Here is a 20,212-nt window from a genome sequence, read left to right as displayed (position 1 = left end):
TTTTGATTGCTATTTCTTGACCTGCAGAATTTGATAATATCCAAAACCATGTCTACTCATGGCATTGTTATGTTCTTATAGCATAGTTCAAGAATAAAAAGTACTTCACATTGCTCTTTTAAACTATGAAGTCTTGCCAATACACGACAAATTGACATATTCATTACTTAAAGCCCCAATTTTTTGTAAGACCAGCAGGAGAAGCAACAAATCCTGGTGGGTTTATTCAGCACCTGCCAAGTTCAGTCATGTTTAGCAATGACCTTTCAAAAGCTTATTCCACAGAGCATAATGCTTTGGGAAGCTTCTTATTATGGCTGCTGACAGGTAGTGCAACACCATGTTTTCAAAAGAGGGGAACGAGAATAGTGTAATTTCCTTGTATTGAGATAATCTTTGAGCCTAGATGGTTACGAAAGGGACAGCAGTACAATAATGTATCAGCACTTACATATATGGGCGTATTCCTTGCCCCATCGACTGTTGTCCATGCATGACAGATAGCAACATGTTGCTCTTTGTCATGAATGGACAAGAGTCAATGGCTACTTACAGCCGTTATGGCCTATCCAAACTTTTCCCCTGATGTGTTTTATCCAAGTTATGCTTGCATATGCACGTCGTATGTGTGCATGTGCATGGGCATATATGCACCCACTCATGCATCCAAGCACAAGTTTGCAAGGATTTTTCTTGAGAAATATACACCAGAGGCTACTGTACTTCTGAATTACAGTTTATATAGCACACCTACATCATCATGTCCCCGCAAGAACACATCCCATCCTTGAAAATATGAAGACAACTTGCATCTCTGCACAGGATTGTTCGACCCTCCACCTTCGATATCCATGCCATTACTCCATGACTTGAATCACCAACCCGAAGATACACTACAATACGTATGGGTGTTTCCTCGTGTGTATTGATCAGACCACATGCAACGGCGAGATGCTCACTCTGCTTAAAGAATGCATTTTTTCCTGAATTGTACAGTGTGCCTTGTGACGACAAATGGTCCAATTCCTCGTTTATTCTGGAAGATAAATATTCTAGCTTTGCATGCATGTCTTTGTTTTGGCCTGTATCCTCAAACAGAAATTTATGCACAAGTCCATCAATCTCAACCCAACTCTTCCCTGGCTCTTTCCCTGCTTGTATATTCAATCTCATGGCCTCGATCTTCCTTGCATCCTCCCACATATCCGCATCTGCATAGATGTTTGACATCAAAATAAACGCTGCACCATCTTTCTCATCTAAACGTGCCACATGCTCAAAAGCATGTCGGCCAAGCTCCACATTAGCACACTTATGACAAGCAGCTAACACAGTTTTCCATGTCACAATATCAGGTTGGAAAGGCATCTTTTTCAACATCACCACAGCCTCATTAAGTTGGCCTGCACGGCTAACAATATCGACCATACAGTTCCGGTGTATAACGTTTGGAGTGATGCCAAACTCTTTGCTCATGATTTCGAAGTACTTCAAGCCCTTATCAACATGGCCTGCATGACTGCATGCAGTAAGAACACTTAAAAAGGTGTACTCATCTGGCTTTACGCCTTCCTCCCTCATTTTCTCAAACAAGTCAAAAACATGTTCACTTTCTCCTCGCCGGGCATATCCGGTAAGAAGCGTAGTCCATACCACAAGATCTCTTTTGGGCATTTTATCAAACACTAGCTGGGCATCTCCCATACTCCCACATTTGCTATACATGTCAATAAGAGCAGTTTCAATGATTACTTCAGCAGCATCAAGTCCACCTACACTGTCAACTTGTACATGAATTATTTTTCCAGTTTCTACAGCTGCTGTGTTGCCACATGCTTTTAAAACACTTACAAAGGTCACACCATCTGGTGACAGAGCTTGGTCTAGCATTTGTGCATAGAGTTCAAGAGCCTTCTCACTTTCTCCATGCTCAGTACAGCCCAAGAGTATGGCGTTCCAAGAGGCTACATTCGGAGAGACACCCTCCACTTGCATCTGCTTCAAACAGTTCAGTGCTTTCTCACTGAGCCTGCATTCTGCATACCCTGTGATTAATGAATTCCACAGGACTACATCTTGGATCGGCACTTCGTTGAAAATCTTCTGCGCTTCTTCAAGAAATCCACACTTTGAATACATATCTACCAGAGTGCTGCAAATAAAAAGATCTTTTTTGAATCCATTTTTAACAATACCCATGTGTAATTCGCGGCCCTTGTCTATGGATCGTATGATGATGGAAGCTTTCAAGCCACACACGAATGTAAAAGCATTCGGAGACAAGCCCTCCATTTGCATCTCTGCAAGGCATTTCAGTGCTTCCATGCCAAACCCATGCTCGGCATATCCACCAATCAGTGCCGTCCATGAGACTACACATTGAACTGGCAACTCCTCCAACACTGCTCGTGCTTCTGCAAGAAAGCCACATTTTGCATATATGTCCACCAAAGTGCTGCCAACAAAAGTATCCTTTTCAAATCCATCTTTGGAAATCTCAGCATGTATGTGTAAGCCCCTGTCTATAGCTCCTAAGCTGCCACAAACTTTCAGGATGCAAATAAATGTGACCGCATCTGCATAGACACCCTCAACTTGCATCTGTGCCAAACAGCTCAGTGCTTGTTCACCAAGCCCATGATCGGCATACCCTGCAATCAGTGCCGTCCATACAACTACACTTCGAACCAGCACCTCATCAAAGACAGCCTGTGCTTCTGCAAGCAAGCCACATTTTGAGTAAAAGTCAACCAACGTGCTGCTAACAAGATGATCTCGTTCAAGTCCCGCTTTGACAATCGCAGTATGCAAAACTTGCCCTCTATCAATGGCCCCTATAGTGCCACAAGCTTTCAAGATGGAAAAATATGTTATAGAATTTGGAAACATGCCCTCTACACACATTTTATCCAGACAATTCAAAGCTTCTTGTCCAAGCCCATGTTCAGCATAACCTGAAATCAGTGCAGTCCATGAGACTAAGTCGCGAACTAGTAGCTCATCAAACACTTCCTGTGCTTCAACAAGCGAGCCACATTTAACATAAAAATCTACCAAAGTGTTGCCAATATAGATATCTCCTTCAAATCCCTCTTTAACAATCTCAGCATGTAAATCACGGCCCTTGTTCACGGCTCCTAAGTTGCCACATGCTTTCAAGCTGCACACGAATGTGACATCATTTGGGGACACACCCTGTCGCTGCATTTGTTCCAAACAATTCAGCGCATCCTCACTAAGGCCATGCTCCACATATCGTGCTACTAGTGCAGTCCACAATATTACATCCTGGGTGGGCAGTTCGTCAAACACTTTTCGTGCTTCTGCAAGTGAGCCGCACTTAGCATACATGTCCACCAAGTGGTTGCCAACAAAAGGCTCTTCTTCGTATCCTTGTTTGGCAATGTGCAAGTGAATTGCTTGACCTTTCTCCACACATCTCAGCTGCCCACAAGCTTTAAGAAGAGCCAGAAATGTATACCCACTCGGAGATACACAGACTTTTTGCATTTTCTGAAACAGTTTAAGAGCATTCTGGGATTCCCCATACTCAACATAACCTTGAATAAGAGAAGTCCACGAATGCTCATTGGGTTGTACTGACCTGTAGAAGACCTGTTGGGCATCAGACATGCTTCCACATTCCACAAACATTGGGACAAGGTAATTCCCAAGCATTAGATGAGTTTCCAGCCCATTATCATGCATGTGAATGTGTACACGCTTGGCATACACAAGGTTTTTCTCTTTTCTGCACTTTTGCAGGAGAAAAATAATAGTGTCCAATGAGGGAAGCTCTGTCGCCCCTTCCAAAGAAATGAATGCCTCCTCCAGGCTTAGTGTCATATTCCCTCACACTTCTTGGAAAGCTAGGCGTACAAATCCAACCATACCCTGCTAGTTCTCTGCAAGGGCAGTGGTGCAGATTGTGGGCCATGTCTGAATGTTCATTAACTTCATGCTTGAGATCTAAAGCCCATGTCATTCGCAGATAAATCATTAGTCTGGTGAATGAAAGTTACACTACATTTAAGAGATGAAACTTCCAGCTAGCTACTTGTAAGGGACTGCCCTCTCAACTCACAACTTATGATCTACCTCCATGGGAATCGCAACTAGCTTGCCCTCCATCATTTCAAATGCTTTCAGTGACGTGCCAACAAATCCCTGCTGAGAGATGAATATAGTCTAACTATTGCCAGACATCAATCCTGGACAGTTATCCATCAATCCAAGGTCTATCATTTCAAACTCTTGTTTCAACAATCCCTGCATCAATTCAAGGTCTATCACGTCAAACTCTTGTTTCAATAATCCCCGCATCTGTGAGGCCTTCTGATGGCTCCCTATCAAGATTAAGTTATCCAAATGTAGACTAAGTTTACCATTGATTCACAGTTCAACATTCTTAACTAGCATATGGAGCATGAAGGCACCAGGATGGTTTAAAACTTGGGAAGGTGCAGTCTATCAACATTCCCTCATTAGTAGTGAACTACGAAACTACCCATGCTAGGCATGAACTTTCAGGCCACTGTTTAAAACTAAATGAGGGGGTAATCATGCTCTACATTTTGACAGTCTTACATTTGCAGCCACTGTATAGTAGCACATGGAATACCCATGCTATGCATGAACGCAAGCCACTGCCGAGCCAGTAAATTGGTGGAATACCCATGCTAGGCATAGATTAAAAGTCCCAGCCTAGTAGTAAAATGAATGGGCGCGAACCTGCTAAACTGGGGAGTAACCATGCTGGTTGTAACGCCAGTAATAAAATAAATTGGTCTGATTCGCATGCTGTGGATGACCACAGTGTAGCAGTGTACCTGCAGACACTGCTAATCAGCAATAACCATGCCACACATGATGGCAACCTATTCAGAGTGACTGCATAGCAACAAATTAGAGGGTAACTCATAATCTAGTCAGGTACCCATGCAATGCATGATGGCATCAGGTACTATGTTATGCATAATGATATTATAAGTATATCAGCTATACAAAGAGGAAAATGAATGGTCATGCCTACTATGAGTTGCATTCACCCTCCTCTTCTGATGGATTGAAAAAAGAGATATGTTATAAATCTGAAGCACTAACATCTGAGTGCTGTTAATTACTTTGTAATAATCTATCAGATCAACCAAAAGCACTTAACAACTATCCAACCAGCAGGTTAATTGAGAGTAATTCAATTTGAGCCATGGAACCAAACACACTTACTTTGCTCTGTCTGAGATGGAATTCTGGCTTTCACTGAAAGGCAATTGCGTAACCGTCTGAAACGCTCGCTCTATCCTTTTGTTTCGTCTTTCAGCTGTCGTGCAATATAAGCCTTGATCGTAGGATTATTTTCATGATATAGCGCTCGCTCCCTCTTTCTCTTATCAATGATATACCGCCATCACGTGTAAAATGAAAAAAATAAAGAGCACAATAAAAAAATATAATTTTAAATTGAGATTCTCCTCCCTCTCTCTTTGGTCTCCCAAGGTAATTGCCTCGAGGGAGCGGATTTTTATCTGTCAAAACTAGTGACAAAAGTGTTTGGCTCTTCGAGTTTAACGGGACATGTTGGTGCCTACAAAACAGAAAAAGAGATGTTATGAGCTTGTAACAAATGAAGATATTTGGCCACCAGCCCGCCGCCGCAGACATTATAATCTCTCTCTCTCTCTCTCTCCGCCAAGAGCCGTGATTATATTATATTACGCTCCTCTTGACACTTAGTGGCTGCTAGCTGTGCTTTTATCCCACTACACAAACTGCATTTGGAGAACTCACTACTCTTGACCAAGGAAACATTCTTGAATTCCTCATTCCATATCCTACCAAAAGAAGATTTGGACATATTTTCTAAACCCAAATGGAATAGGCCTTTTTTATCTCACGTTGGATATCTACCTTTTTATACACTTCAGGTATTACCAATTGAATATCTCTAGAACCATCCAACATGGTTCTACTTTTGTGAGGCATACACTCTGAGTTGTTTTCCGCATAAGAGCCCTTCCCATACATGTGTGCTCCCTAGTCCTCCTCACAATTCTTGTATTTTCATGCACATATTGTTGTGCACCATTCTCAAACAGCTCCCTATATCTATAAAATGATGTTTTTGGTACTCCATGTATCTCATACCATGCTCTGCAATATAACTCCACACCATTTACCCTAAACTTATAGCTTATCTTTCCATGCATGTCACGATGCAAAGCCATAGATAACATGCCATACACATAGTTTGTGCGAGATTCTAGAGAGTTGCCCCAAAAATTCTTTCGAATTTTCATTAACATATCTCGATTAGCATGCTAACAACACTTGCACTCACAACAATCAATCGAGGAAACTTGTAGCACTAATTCCATTAACATTCTGAACATTGATGTTGGTGGCTCTCTTTGCTTGGGCTTTCTTTTAATGAAAGTGTACCTTCATTTCCTCGAAGATGAAACATCTTTTGCCAATGCACCATTCACAAAGTACCACCTTGGTTTCCATGGCGATAAAAAGATAAAGATATCCATTACTCAAAAATGGATATAAGGAAAAAATGGGTATCATTCACTTCATCCAATCTTTGAATGCATCATTGAGTGTCTGAGCATGAAAGGAACGTAGGGTATCAACCTTGCACACACTTGGTTCAAAATAGTTCACGTCGTGAATTGGTCCTAAACAGTTCACGTCGTGGCCTTGGTCCTTTACAGCTCACGCCATCATGACCTTGTCCTAAATAGTTCACGCCGTGAACTGGTCCTAAACGGTTCACGCCATGAAACGGACATATTTTCTCCATCAATCATGGGTAGCCACGTGGCATTCTTCATTAAGGCAGCTGCCTAGTCCGACGACTGAGCCATAAAATCGAATTTCTTTCCTTTTTCATCATTTTGCATTCGTTGTCCTTCATCGTGTGCACAACCATAGAGCTTGGATCTCATCGATTTCAGTTTTCCTTCATCGTGTGCACAACCATAGAGCTTGGATCTCATCGATTTCAGTTTTCCTTCATCGTGTGCAAAATTGACATATACAAGTTTGAGGTGGGAGCTTGTACCTTGCTTTTGCATTTTCTTTTTGTGTTTTCATTTCTTTTGTTATGCCTGTAAGATCGATGGAGGAGGAAATGATCCTGGGACGATCTTGGATTTGCACGAGTAACTATAATATCCAATCGGAGAAGAGAACGACACAACTGAACGAGGGCAACAACGTCATTTTCGTGCCCTTATGGATCCCGATAAACACAGGGAAGCAGACCATGATTGAGGATATGGAAACACCAAGAACAGTACTAGTAGCTGATGTACTAGAAAAGGCATTAACCCCGCAATCCATACGCAAAAAGCAACCAAAATCACAAGGTACTCAGTAGTGGGTGCCTAAGGGTCAACTTGGAAACCAGCTATACAAAGATGAGAAGGGCGTCAATAAGGAATCAAGGAAAAAAGTTCAAAGAGAAGATAAGGAATAGAAATGGTCTTCAAATGTAAGCTGGCAGTATTCCAAACAAAAAAACACTCCACAAAGCCCTCGTAAGCAATGGGTTCGAAAGGAATTACTAGTGGCACAAGGCTATTACCAGGGCAATACAACAGTATGGGGATGCACAAATTCCACACAATGACCATTTTTGCAAATACCTACAAATACAAAAAAAATGAGGGCAGTAAAGGCATTCAAAACCAACTTCCAACTAAAACAAATGCTAGGAGTATACAAACACTGGTGTGGAGGAAGAAACCAATCCAACAAGATGGGTTAAATATAACAAAACCGCTACTTGTAACCACCACGATCAAGGAACTGGACAAGGTTATTGAAAAGAAGAAAAAGAAGGTACAACAAATGGACACCGATACAAACACCAAACCACAGGACTCATCAGTAGAAAAACTTTTCAGTTAGATGGAGGGAAGGATCAAGCACTCTCACATCACGTATATAATAATGATTTATGTTTTATTTAATAATATTCATGCCACTACATGTAAAATGAATTTAAAAAAAGAACACAATAAAATTATATAACTTTAATTGAAATACTCTCTCTCTCTCTCTCTCTCTCTCTCTCTCTCTCTCTCTCTCTCTCTCTTTGCATTGTATGTATCCTTGGCACTTTGTCCAAAGTGCTTTGTGTATGAGCCGAAGCAACAACTCTTCTTCTTTGCAATCATACCCTATGAAATTTTGCATACCACTACATTAGGTCTAGGATAACACCCAATCTCCAATTAAGTTTTAGATGAAGACTATGGTTCTCATGTGGGGAATTTGGAATAGGTAGTAGCTGTCTTTCTAGATTAATCTATGTGAAGTCCATGATACAGGAGGAGACTTGACTCAAAAAAACTGAGATTCACATCTATACATAAAGAGATTCTCTCTTCTAAAAGAGGCATGTCTCTCCTATGCTTGTCAAAGTGTTTTGTAACCCAAGCCATGAGTACTATGTGTGATTTTGAAAGTCCCACATGGTACCCCGAAGTACTCATACATGTTTAAGTTAAGCATTAGGGAGGGTCACTGTTCCCAATATTTTAGGCTATAGTATCATGTAGTTAGCTAAACCCTCTATCATGTGGGCCAACCCGTGCTATTTGGCTTATGTACTACATGTAGCTAGCTAAACCCTCCATCATGTGGGCCAACCCATGCTAGTTGGCATGTGTACTGCATCCACCCGAAGCCCCCCTATAGGCTTGCTTTTGACCGGTCCGTTTTTGTGCATTTTAATTGTAAAAACCTTGGGAAAATCCTTAAAAGTCATAAAAAATTTACACTATCTCTATATTATATAAAGGAATAGTTTCACAAAGCTGGCACGTGGCAAGAATTTGGAGGTTCGAGAAGAGGATGAGGAGGTTCGAGGAGGGGTAGAACTACAAGAACATGTCAATAGCATCATCTTCTTCAACTTTGGCATCAATGCTTGTTGCAAGTTGTCCCATGATGCTATTTATCTCGCTAATGAAGTCTCCAAGAGAGCCACCCTCCTGCATCTCAAGACCAAAAAACTTAATAAACTTAAGTGCAATTCTATGAGTGCTTTGCCTTGGCTCCATAAAGCTTCTCAAGCTCATCCCAAGCCACTTTTGCTGATTTCATACTTCACAAGATGAATGAATTTCTTATGAATATGAAGGGCAATAATGGCATGAGCCCTCTCATCATCTTTCCTACCACCTCTGGATCTTCAAGGTTCACCTTCTTCGTGCCTTCTTTTACCAAAGGCCATAAACCTTTGAGCATGAGCATATATTTTACTTGAACTTGACAAGTATGGAAACCCTCGCCGCCGTCAAAGTTCTCAATCAAGGCTCCCATCTCCTTCAACATGATTGATAGAGGTAGGAGAGTTTTTACCACTTGCAAGAAACAAGGGCAATGTCTAGCTTAGTTTTACAAGGCCAAAAAATAATTCAAGTTTTGAATAGTGGTATGCTTGAGCGAGTTCAAAGATAAACAAATACCTTGCACTTTGATGAGCAAAGGTGAGTAAAAAACCTTTGACAATCCTTTGAGAGAAAGGATTTAAAAGCTTAAGGAGGTTTTAAAAGAAACGGTAGAAAAGAAAGGTTTTGAAAAACCGTAGAGAAAGGTTTTTTTTTTAAACTTTAGAGAAAAAAACATTTGAGGTGGTTTTGATGTTTCTAAAGAAAAAACGCAAACGTTGATGATCTGCAGTCCAGTGGAGTCGCCAAGCGCTCTGCAGCTTGCTAGATGCCAAACATGATGATGATGGTTGCCGTGGCTGTAAGACACTCTGATGTTGGACGTGAAGTGTAGTCGCTGCCGACGGACAACAATGTTGTTGCCGTCGAATGGACGACGGACGTTACAGTTTGTTGACGACCAGCGAAGCCCTTTGACAATTAGCCACCTTCTTCTTCTCATAGGACCCCCGCCTACTACTAGTACAGCTTTCGCACCTTCAAACTCTCACAGGCCCCCCCCGCACATGCTGCCGTGGCGGGTTGATCAGAATGGAATATTCCATTCTCTCTGCCACGTCAAATTCTTAGACAGAGGAAAACGCCACCAATAACGTTATCCGACGATGTCAAGTACCATTAGAATTTTGGTCCTCCTCCATGTGACCCTGGCGTCCACAGCTGGTGGCACCCTCCATTGCACACGCTGCGGGAAAAAAATGCCTCTATTCTATGTGCGGCAGCCTACAAACAAGCTCCCTATGCACGGCTCCAAAGCTTCGAAGATAGATGTCGACGGAAAAACGCAGTGTTTTTCTGTCTTTCTTCTTGTCGATGAATGATCTTCTTCTTCCAAGCCTCAAAAGCTTGTTAGTGATGCAATCCTCTTCTTTTGATGGAGCTCTTCAAAACTTGCTCTCCTTCACTCCTTGAAACTCTTCTCCTTCTTCTACCACCACCTTCTTGCTTGGGAATGGTTTATGAGAGAGAGAGAACGAAGGGAATCTTAACCTTAGTAAGGCTTTGATATTATGTTAAGAATCATAGGTTTCTAGAGCATGGATTTTCCTCCGCTCATTTTATCAACCAACACAAAAGCAATGGAAACAAGAGGAGAGAAAAGTGTAAAAGAATGAACAAGGCATAAACAATCTTACTGAGAATCATCATGGAGACTCCATAGCTTGAGAGAAGACACAAGATGTATAGAAAGCTTCTTGTATTACTTACTATTTCAGCCACTCCCAAGTTGGCTTACCCTTCTCCTTCATGTTGTTCTTGTTACAAAAAATAGGGGTCTCCTGCCCTTTATATAGGGTCCACCAAGGGCTAAGGTTGGGCTAACCTTAGATCCCTTTTCCACCCACATGCCCATTTTATTTGAGTGTGTTCACACCTCCATTACCTCTTCCTCTCATCCTTAACCTTGTACATCATATATTTCAACAGTAATTTGTGTCTCTTTTGTTGCATGGCGTCAACATAGTATACTCAATACCACAGGGGGTGATAGATAGTAGGATCATGGGAGTAGGGCTAGCAGGTGTGTAGTCGACTCGAGCTGGTAAGCATGTAGGTGAGGTGAGGAGTCAAGGAGGACTGTGTGGGAGAACTTGGTTGGTACTACACATGGAATCCAATGCATAATACACAATACAAAGAGAGCTAGCAAATACACACATTCACTACACTACACACATATGAAGTAGAGCTAGCACACAATATATGATGCTACATGGTATTTTGGTGCACAATGTACAAAGTAGAGCTAGCAAACAATATAATCTAGATGATGCGCACAGGGCATTTATGGAATTGGAGGCATGGGATCGATGGGTTGGAAGTCTCGACACAAAAGAAGGGCCGTCGGATGGTCTGCAGAGCAGGTAGGTGTGAGAGTTTAAAAAACGAGGCCAAGTTTACTATTTTTATAAATTAGGCCTAATGGAGGTCTCTTTTTTACACGTGTCGTACATGCAATCTGTCACGTCACTGCGCGTGCAAATAATATAAGGTATACCACAGTTTGTGCGTAAACCATGGTTTGAACGGCGCCGAGACTTCTAATGCAAAGGATCTATGTGGGCTTCTGTGCACCTTCTACATTTTTTTCCTAGCATCTGCATTAATTTACGTTAACTTACCTGCACCTTTTGCCCATCATTTTGCCAGTCAACCAAGTGAGGTAAGCCCTAAATCTCAATCCTATTTAATATAGCACAAAAATTGGTGTTTACCAAAATAAGTGTTTGCTTTATTGTTAGCTATGGCATGCAAAAGAGGAGGAAAAAGTAGCACAAAAATTGGTGTTTACCAAAATAAATGCTTGCTTTGTTAGATATGGCACAACTAAGAAAAACTTTGCATGCAAAAGAGGAGGAAAAGTAGACGAGGACATATGGAGCCTCCAAAGAATCCAGGGAAGGTCAAAGCCCGGGGGATTCCCCTTTATTAAAGAGGGGATGTCACCGATGTGCGGCAACCTTTAAAAAAAAACCTCTATCTAGAATCTTATAGGAATAATATGACCCCCCTAATTACGCTTATATGATAAATTTCCAAGATTTTTTTCATACCCTCTTTCTTAAATTTTTCTACACATTGTCTACATTAAGGCTTTCCATTTCATCTAGCTTATTTATGTATGCTCTCTTAATAGAAGAGCTACTAACTTTCAAAGGGCATTGAGCTTGTATGATCCAATGCAATGTAATTCCCATACAATGGCTATCTAAAATTTAGTAGTACTTCCATAAAAGATAAACAATATGCTTGCCCCAAAAGAAGACCAATATGCTTTGAACATCTCACCACATGGCAAGGGCATTACGTGTAAGACCAAACAGACTCTTCACTAAACCAAAAAGTGAGTGAACCCCTGCACTTAAGTTAAATATTACAACAATGGATTCTTGCCATAGCTACCAAAAATCCAATAGCATTTTGATAGCCCAAGCATCGTCCACACATGTGGGGATTACTAAGCTCTGCCCATCTTTACTCTCTCTCTCTCTCTCTCTCTCTCTCTCTCTCTCTCTCTCTCTCATTGCCTAGCTGCAAAGTTTATATTTGCTTCATGGAAACCAACTAGCACCATCTTCTACAAGGGATTGTGTGGGGATTATACATCTCTCCCTCCCCCCTACCCACCTCTCCCTTCAATTTAAGCTTGTAAAGTAAATTAATGGGTTATATTTAATTATTTGACTTATTTGAACTTGACTTTTTCAAAGAGGCTTTGATAGCTTTAAAGGTTGCCTTTCCTAACATCTCTCTCTCTCTCTCTCTCTCTCTCTCTCTCTCTCCTCCCCACCCCACCCCACCCCCTCCCTTACATCTATGCTAGGTATTTGAAATTAATAAGAGGCTACCCCTATTGTATATGCTTATGTGCCTTGTTCAAAAAACCCCCTTCCTTACACTCATGTGGTACTATACATCATACATGGTCGATCCCTCGGAGTAGGGGATTCTTCTACAAAAGAGGAAACATCAGAATGCAGATTTTCCCTATGTCACCGAAAGTAACATTCTAGAGAAAATTGTCGATCAAACGATAAAAGAGGCACATTGTGGATAGGGAGCAGGAGAAGATGGACAAAGAGTCAAAGGAGAAACACGAGGGAAAAGTAGACGAGGGACATAATGGATCCTCCAAAGAATCTAGGGGAGGTCAAAGTAGGGGATTCTTCTACAAAAGAGGAAACATCAGAAAGAACTCAAGCATGTAAGTCCCCTTAAAGAGGCCTCAAAAGTAGGATGAGAACCCCTTTTTTGGTACATCTCCAAAAGCAACATTCAAGAGGAAATTGCACGTCAAACGAAAAAAGAGGTGCACTACTATATGGACATGGAGTAGGAGGAGATGGATTGAGTCAAAGGAGAAAGCCAAAGACTCTGAGGAGAACAAAGAGTCAAAAGAGAAAGCATGGTGGTGACTGTTGAGAAATGTGGTGCCATTGAGCACAAGGAAGAGGTAGGGAGTGAGTATGAGTAGTCTAAATGAAGTACAAGCCTAGCAAGCAACCACATGAGCAAAGGTGGAATTATTGCACATGAGTTAGCAAAGCCAATGTTGTACTCACCCATTGTGCGCTTTTGCCGCACAGGTCGTAGCTGGGGACTTGCCGAACACCGTATGCGAGCCACGAATGGCTGCAAGCATACAACCAGGGAAGCAAGCTCAAAACAGAATGCAAAAGGTGTATCACTCACCGCTTAACTGCCACCTTGAAGGATTCCCACGTCGCAACCGTGAAGGAGGAGCCGCCGTCGCCGCTCTCCGCCGCTGTGCCGCTACACAGTGCTCGATCACTCTCTCTCTCTCTCTCTCTCTCTCTCTCTCTCACGCAGGAGAAGGAAACCAAGGAGATAAGGCAAGAGCACTCTTGTATTCACAACACATGAGAATGAGGATTTTAGGGTTACATTTGACTCTTATAGGTGACTTGGCCGTTCACACTTGGGCGCCCATACATGGCCGGCCGACCCTAACCCTTATCCTACTGATATTCAAGGTGCGCCTCTCATCGGCGATCACCCAATCCCTTTATCCTTTGCATATGGTGCCGACAAGCCCGGCCCATGACTCAGAATAGTTAAACTAATTACATGACGTAAAACATAGTACGTCTCATTGTCCGTCATAGGTTAACATGCCCCCCTTCCTGATGTAGATTCCGTCCTCGGAAGCTATGGTATGGTAAGCTCGATAGGATTGTTGTGGTGGACCGTCTGCAAAACAGGGAAGTAGAGTGAAAGTATGCTGGAATTCAAAAGATATAAAGTGTATAAATTCAAGCATGTTAGACCACAATGGATGTTACTATGAGAACTTAGTTTAAGGGTCACATGAATGAGCTAGTGTAGCAAATTAACAGGAGTTTAAAATTATTGAAAGTAAATCAAGAGTTAGCAAGGTGTCAAAGGTTAATCAAGGTTTATAACTGGCTTAAGTCAAGGAAAATAACCAAGCTTAATAAATAAACAGATGACCACACTGTGTCTACTCTAAGAATAAGTAGTTACCACGAGCCTAGGGACACAAGAAACATCAGAGTTACAGGAGCCTTTTGCCTTTATTTTTTTTATGCACGTGACAATTTTTACACTCAATGGCGACCTTCCTAAGGCAAAACTAACATCGATCCTGGTACCATGTTTAACACAAGGCATTATCCAGGAATCTATTAGCTCACTTCAAGGCTACCCCCTATTAACCAAGGCATCGGTGTGGAGTAGAATACTTCTCGCCTACCAAGTATCAATAAGGCGATAGGCCAACATTAAAGCACATCATAGACTTGCATTGCCATTTATTGTAGGCTTTTTTTTTAAATTAAAATTTCTTTTGATCTTCGCTCCTGAACTAAAATGTGTTCTTACATCCTTTCAACAAGGGGTAAAAGCTATGTCCTAGAGGTCAACACACACATAGCCAGGTGTCAAACATTAAGATGGTTTGATCCTAGACCTAAGACAATCGTATTCCAAGGTTAACTAAAGACTGCATGCATTTTCAAGAATATATCCAATAAGGTTAAACTCATTAATGATTCACACTAGCACGTCAGGCAACTTCAAAAACTAGGTAGTACATTGATAATTTCCATGTGGTCATGCATTATAGTTCATGCAATTAATTCAACAGTAAAAAATTAAAGAGAGTGGGCATGGAAGAATTACACCTGAAATTGGAGATCTTCTTGATTTGACGAGACAGCTTGCAATTTGATGTAGATATATTTTGATGAACGTTGCGGCAGTCTCAGGACTTGGAAGCTAACCCACCTCAAACTTTTTAACCTGTACAATCAACTAACAAGCACTATACCTCGAGAGGCACATCAGTGTGAAAATTTCAAGACTCGTTTAAGGAATCTAAACTAGAAAAAACTTGAAAACACTAACCTACCTACCAGTCACCACACTACTACTGAGGATATGGTAAGAGGATGTTGTAGAGCCCTGGCTCTAGCCCTAAGGCTAAGCCTCTATCCGCATCATCCAAACAAATAAAGTCAACCTCAGTAGTGCCATGAGTTTCATCCGTCCATTCATCATTGTCAGATATTTCCTTTTCATTTTCCCATCCACATAAACTCATCAAGAATGTAACCATGCGAGGATAGTCATCTTGTGAAAAAGGAAAGCATTGGGCTATCGGGGATATTTCCTCTATGGAGTAGGGGTCAGTCATGGTCAATAGGCGAATTAGCCATTCTAATTCCTCAACATTTTCCTCTCTGGCTAGTACATCTATATGATCCCATTCAGTTTCAATTATAGGATAGCACATGTGAAATATCTGAGAAAGGTATAGATGATACCTCTCACCAAAGGTGGGAGTGGATGAAGTGTATGATGATCGTGCATCTGCCATATCTGCAAACACAGATATAGCATCAGTAGGTTTGTGACAGGTCAATCTAGTTCTTGATTGTATACGGATATTTATCCTCTTTTTGTGCTCTTGCTCTTTTTACTATTTTTTGTTTCTCTTTTCTTTGTTTTTTTTTAAACAAAATGTATGAAGCTATATATATACATCCCCTTGAATTTGGCAATTACATGGTCAGGGGAGAAGGTTATAAGGAGGAAGCATTAGAATGTCGAGCGTGAGTACATGCTCCCCCTTTCCTTGGGTAGATCATATTATTTGCAATGATGTTGCAGTCTCTTGGAACCAATTTGTCCAGCGGGTCATAGGTTGTGATGTGGACAGATAGCTTTTTATGGAACTTGTGGCCACATCCAATTGCAGAGATGGTAGTGTACGCTCCCATTGACGAATGGAGGAAATGGTTTCCGACGATACTATTACAAGGGGAGACGTAGACTCATCAGTTTTTTGTTGGGTGTTGACAAGAGTAGGTGTAGAGCATGTAGAAACTTCTATATGAGTGTGTGCCTGGCATGAGGAGCTAGAAGCTTCATGTGGCTCCCCCCTTCCTGAGCTAGGTGGTAATGATCGATATCGTTTGGGAATCCAAACTAACTCTGGAAGAAGTGGTGCAGAGCACTCTATTACCTTTCCCTTACCACGGTCTTGAATTGTCATTGGGGTGGCAACAATTGGTTTGCAAGGTTTTACAGGTGATGTAGAGGGATTCAGCTTATGTTTAGGGACCCAAATCTGGTCATTCCCCTCGTAGTACCCTTGGGCTACTAATAATTTTTTAGGGATCCATCGCGATGTTACATTGCCCTTTCTCGGGTGGGTAGCTGCTTTCCTTTTACGAGGCTTCTTGGTGGCTGAACGAGATTGAGCAGGGAAAGTAGCTATTAACGAAGCCTTTGGGACCCATTTGTATGTGTTTTTTGGCATAGTAAGCGGAGCTTTAGAGACCACCTTGCCTGTTTCCACTCTTGGCGTTGAAGCGTTAGAGGGGTAGCCCACAATCGAAGATGGTTTTGCCACTGGACTTTGTGATTTTTCATTATCTAGCATTTGAGTGGATGACTTAGGTGCAGGATTTTGAGCGGTCAGACCTAGTGTTGGTTCTTGCGTTGTGACTCGTCTAGTTGCCCAATCGATATTGCACTTGGTGGCCATCATCCATTTGCGCCCTAAGTTTACAGTCCCTTCCATGGTACCCGCAGGCATAACCAAAAAACTTTGAATTACGGTCCCCTTGTCATAGGCAACCGTAGTGTGCAGAATTCCTGAGACAGGGGTTTTCTTCTTGTTGATACCTTAAACTTGGATAGCACTCTTGGATAAAGGTGGTTTTCCAAGTTGACACCACACGCCATATGATAACAAATTGTGTTGAGCTCCTGTATCCAATAATGCATTATACAGCACCTCCTCGTAAGGACTCTGTAACTCAATTGGGTATCTTAGAGGTGGGTCAGATTCCAGTGAATCCTCCTCTGCCTCCTCAAAAAATACTTGTGTAATTCCCAAGTTGGCTTCTCGTTGGCGCCTAGCACGCTGTTGACGTTCTTTGGCTTCAACTCTCGCTTGTATCTTTTTAAGCTCAGCTTGTTCTTTAGCTGCCTTCTTTTGATGGATTGCATGTAACTCCTCTTGGCTCAGGGGGTCATAGTATCTTTTGAATTTACTCCCATTAAGGAATCCAATGGTTTCAACTCCGTCGAGAGTCTCCACTCTGATGGTACCTTGCGGGGTAATTTCACATACTCTATACGGTCCCTTACCAGCATATTTGAGCTTCTTCTTTTCGTTTCGCACTCCATACATTAGGACTTTATCCCCAACCTTGATGTCCTTGTCCTTGAGGTGGCGATCAAACCATTTTTTCCTTCTATCCTTCTCCACCAGGGCATTGTATACAGCCAATTGTCTTTCTTCGTTTAGCCGCTCAAGGATATATAGACGCTCTACTAAGGGATTACCATCCCAACCCTCTTGAGTAGCAACACGAAGACTAGGAATGACAAATTTCCACGGCATGACTGCTTCTTGGCCATATACCATTTTGAATGGTGTGCAATTAATAGCCACTTTGTACACAGTACGATAGGCCCATAAAGCTATCGTGAGCTTTAGATCCCAATCCGTGCGATGAGCTTCAACTGTCTTTGTCAAAACAGAGATTAATGTCTTGTTTGTACTCTTGGCTTGGCCATTCGCTTGCGGATAGTAAGGAGTAGATTTATGATGGGAGATCATGAAATTTGTTGTGAGCTCCTTAATCACTTCATTTATAAAATGCGTACCATTGTCGCTTACAAGTTCAAAAGGACAACTGAATCGTGTGATTATATTTTCAAAGAGGAACTTGGTTGTTGTCCTTGCATCTGCCTTACGTGTCGCTTTCGCTTCGGCCCATTTAGTCATATAGTCAGTGGCCACAATAATATAGCGAGATTGTGTGTTTCGGGCCGCTGGGCTAATTGGACCTACAAAGTCTAAACCCCACTTTTCAAATGGTTGGTTTACTTTGATTGGATGTAGGGGCATCGATCTTTCCGTTGGGGTTTCTTGTATCGTTGGCATTCATCGCAACCCTTCACAAAGAGTGATGCATCTTGGAACATATAAAGAGTCCCGGCTATCAGGCAATAGGGTTCACATTCTTTGATCAGCTTTCGAGCTAGATCTTTACGAAGCTCCTTGGGTGGAAAGCCATTAACCAAAAAGTTGACAATCTTCTCACTTCATTCAGGCATTGTCTCCACCATGAACAGGGAAGTGTCAGGTAAGTCATCATCAACCCCCGTAGGAGCCTCACCATTAGGTATGCGAGACAAATGATCAGCCATAACATGTTTTTTGCCAGGTCTCACAACAACAGTGAAATCAAACTCAAGAAGAATCAATAGCCATCGTGTGATTCTTCCTGTGGATGGTTTGTTTACCAGATACAACAATGCTTGATGATCCACATAGAAAACAAACTTGGTGGCAAGGAGGTAATAACGAAATTTCCTTACTGCATATATCATTGCCAATCCTTCTCGCTCCGTAGTGGTGTAGTTCATCTCAGCATCGTTCAACTGGCGACTGGCAAAGCTAATGGGGTAGTCTAGCTTGTGTTCTCTAGGTTGAGTTAACACACACCCAATAGCAAAGTTTGATGCATCAATATGCACATGGAAGAGTAAATCCCAGTTAGGCATTCTCAAGATTGGAGCACTCGCCAAGGCCTTCTTTAATAGCTCATAGGCACGGTCACATTCTTCGGTCCAAATAAACTCGATGAGAAGCTTATACAATGGTCGAGCTATCTCGGCGAAGAAGAGAATAAACCTTCGATAATAACCAACGTGGCCCATAAAGCCTTGGACTCCCTTGTAGTTGGTGGGTGGTGGCAATTCCAGAATGACCTTGATTTTACTCTCATCTGTGGAAATCCCATTTTTTGACACTATATGCCCTAAGATAACTCCGTGTTTAACCCAAAATTGGCATTTGAAAGGATTCAATGAGATGCGATATAATCTACACCTTTCAAATATTTTTCGTAAACACATCAAGTGCTCATCCCAAGAGGAATGAACACAAAGATCATCTAAGAAAGCTTCACAGAAGTCCCTTAGATATTCCTTAAAGGCCGTGTTTATCAATCGTTGGAATGTTGCAGGTGCATTGGTCAAGCCAAAAGCCATGACGCGAAAGGCAAACACTCCAAACTCCGTGATAAATGCTGTTTTAGCTTGGTTCTCGACTGCAATTGTGATCTGATTGTAACCCGAGTACCCATCTAAAAAGCTATATGCCTCTTTGCTTGCCACTCTTTCAAGCACATGTTCAGAATATGGCAAGGGGTAATGATCCCTTCTGGTAGCTGCATTAACCTTTTTGAGATCAACGCACACTCTGAGTTTCCCATTCTTCTTTGGTACGATGACTATCGGAGAAACCCATTCTGAGTGCTCAATAGGGTATATGAATCCACATTTTACAAGCTTTTCAATTTCCTCTTGTACAATCTTTGCGTACTTAGGATTCATTGGGTAGGGACGTTGCTGGATTGGTTTAGCAGTGCTAATCATTGGAATCGTGTGTTGCACCACCGAGGGTGGAACACCCTTCATATCATGATATGTCCAAGCAAATATGTCCTTGAATTCTTTGAGAAGCTTCGTAAGTGCAGCTTCTTCCGCCTTGGTGAGGTCTTGAGCAATAAAAACTGGTTTAGACTCCTCACCCGGATCTGCTAAGTCTATCTCCTTAACTACCGCAGGGCCATCGTAGACACCGCTACTCCCATTGGTAAGCGTTCGTTGGGCTTTTGTGTAGACCACTTTACGTTCCCCTGTGGTAAATGATTTGAAATGCTCGGGTGCGGGGTGTAAGT

At 41.9% G+C, this 20,212-nt stretch overlaps 1 protein-coding gene across 4 annotated transcripts; it reads right to left on the bottom strand.

The window, feature by feature from the left end:
• Positions 1 to 368: 368 nt before the first annotated feature.
• LOC147602955 (pentatricopeptide repeat-containing protein At2g27610-like) lies at positions 369 to 5,373 on the bottom strand. Of its 4 annotated transcripts, none has more exons than XM_086797475.1 (3): positions 5,227 to 5,373; positions 4,732 to 4,829; positions 369 to 4,346 (listed from the first exon to the last, which is right to left on the bottom strand). In XM_086797475.1, exon 3 carries the CDS (start codon positions 3,844 to 3,846, stop codon positions 751 to 753), a length of 3,096 nt encoding a protein of 1,031 aa, XP_086653601.1. In that variant the 5' UTR covers positions 3,847 to 4,346; positions 4,732 to 4,829; positions 5,227 to 5,373; the 3' UTR covers positions 369 to 750. The 4 variants fall into 4 exon arrangements, with proteins under 4 accessions (XP_086653601.1, XP_086653602.1, XP_086653604.1 ...); XM_086797476.1 differs by having other exon boundaries at positions 369 to 4,269; XM_086797478.1 differs by lacking the exon at positions 4,732 to 4,829 and having other exon boundaries at positions 369 to 2,717; positions 2,892 to 4,269.
• Positions 5,374 to 20,212: the final 14,839 nt, after the last annotated feature.

Source organism: Cibotium barometz, chromosome 65 (assembly GCF_041138505.1).
Source record: "Cibotium barometz isolate CiBa-2024 chromosome 65, ASM4113850v1, whole genome shotgun sequence".
Classification (NCBI taxonomy): Eukaryota; Viridiplantae; Streptophyta; class Polypodiopsida; order Cyatheales; family Cibotiaceae; genus Cibotium; species Cibotium barometz.
The sequence above is the reverse complement of the archived record's forward strand: the minus strand, read 5'-3'. Positions and strand labels throughout refer to the sequence as shown.

Excerpts from the sequence above, each read along its gene's own strand:
- LOC147602955 (XM_086797475.1), bottom strand. The coding sequence starts at position 3,846 with ATGACACTAAGCCTGGAGGAGGCATTCATTTCTTTGGAAGGGGCGACA.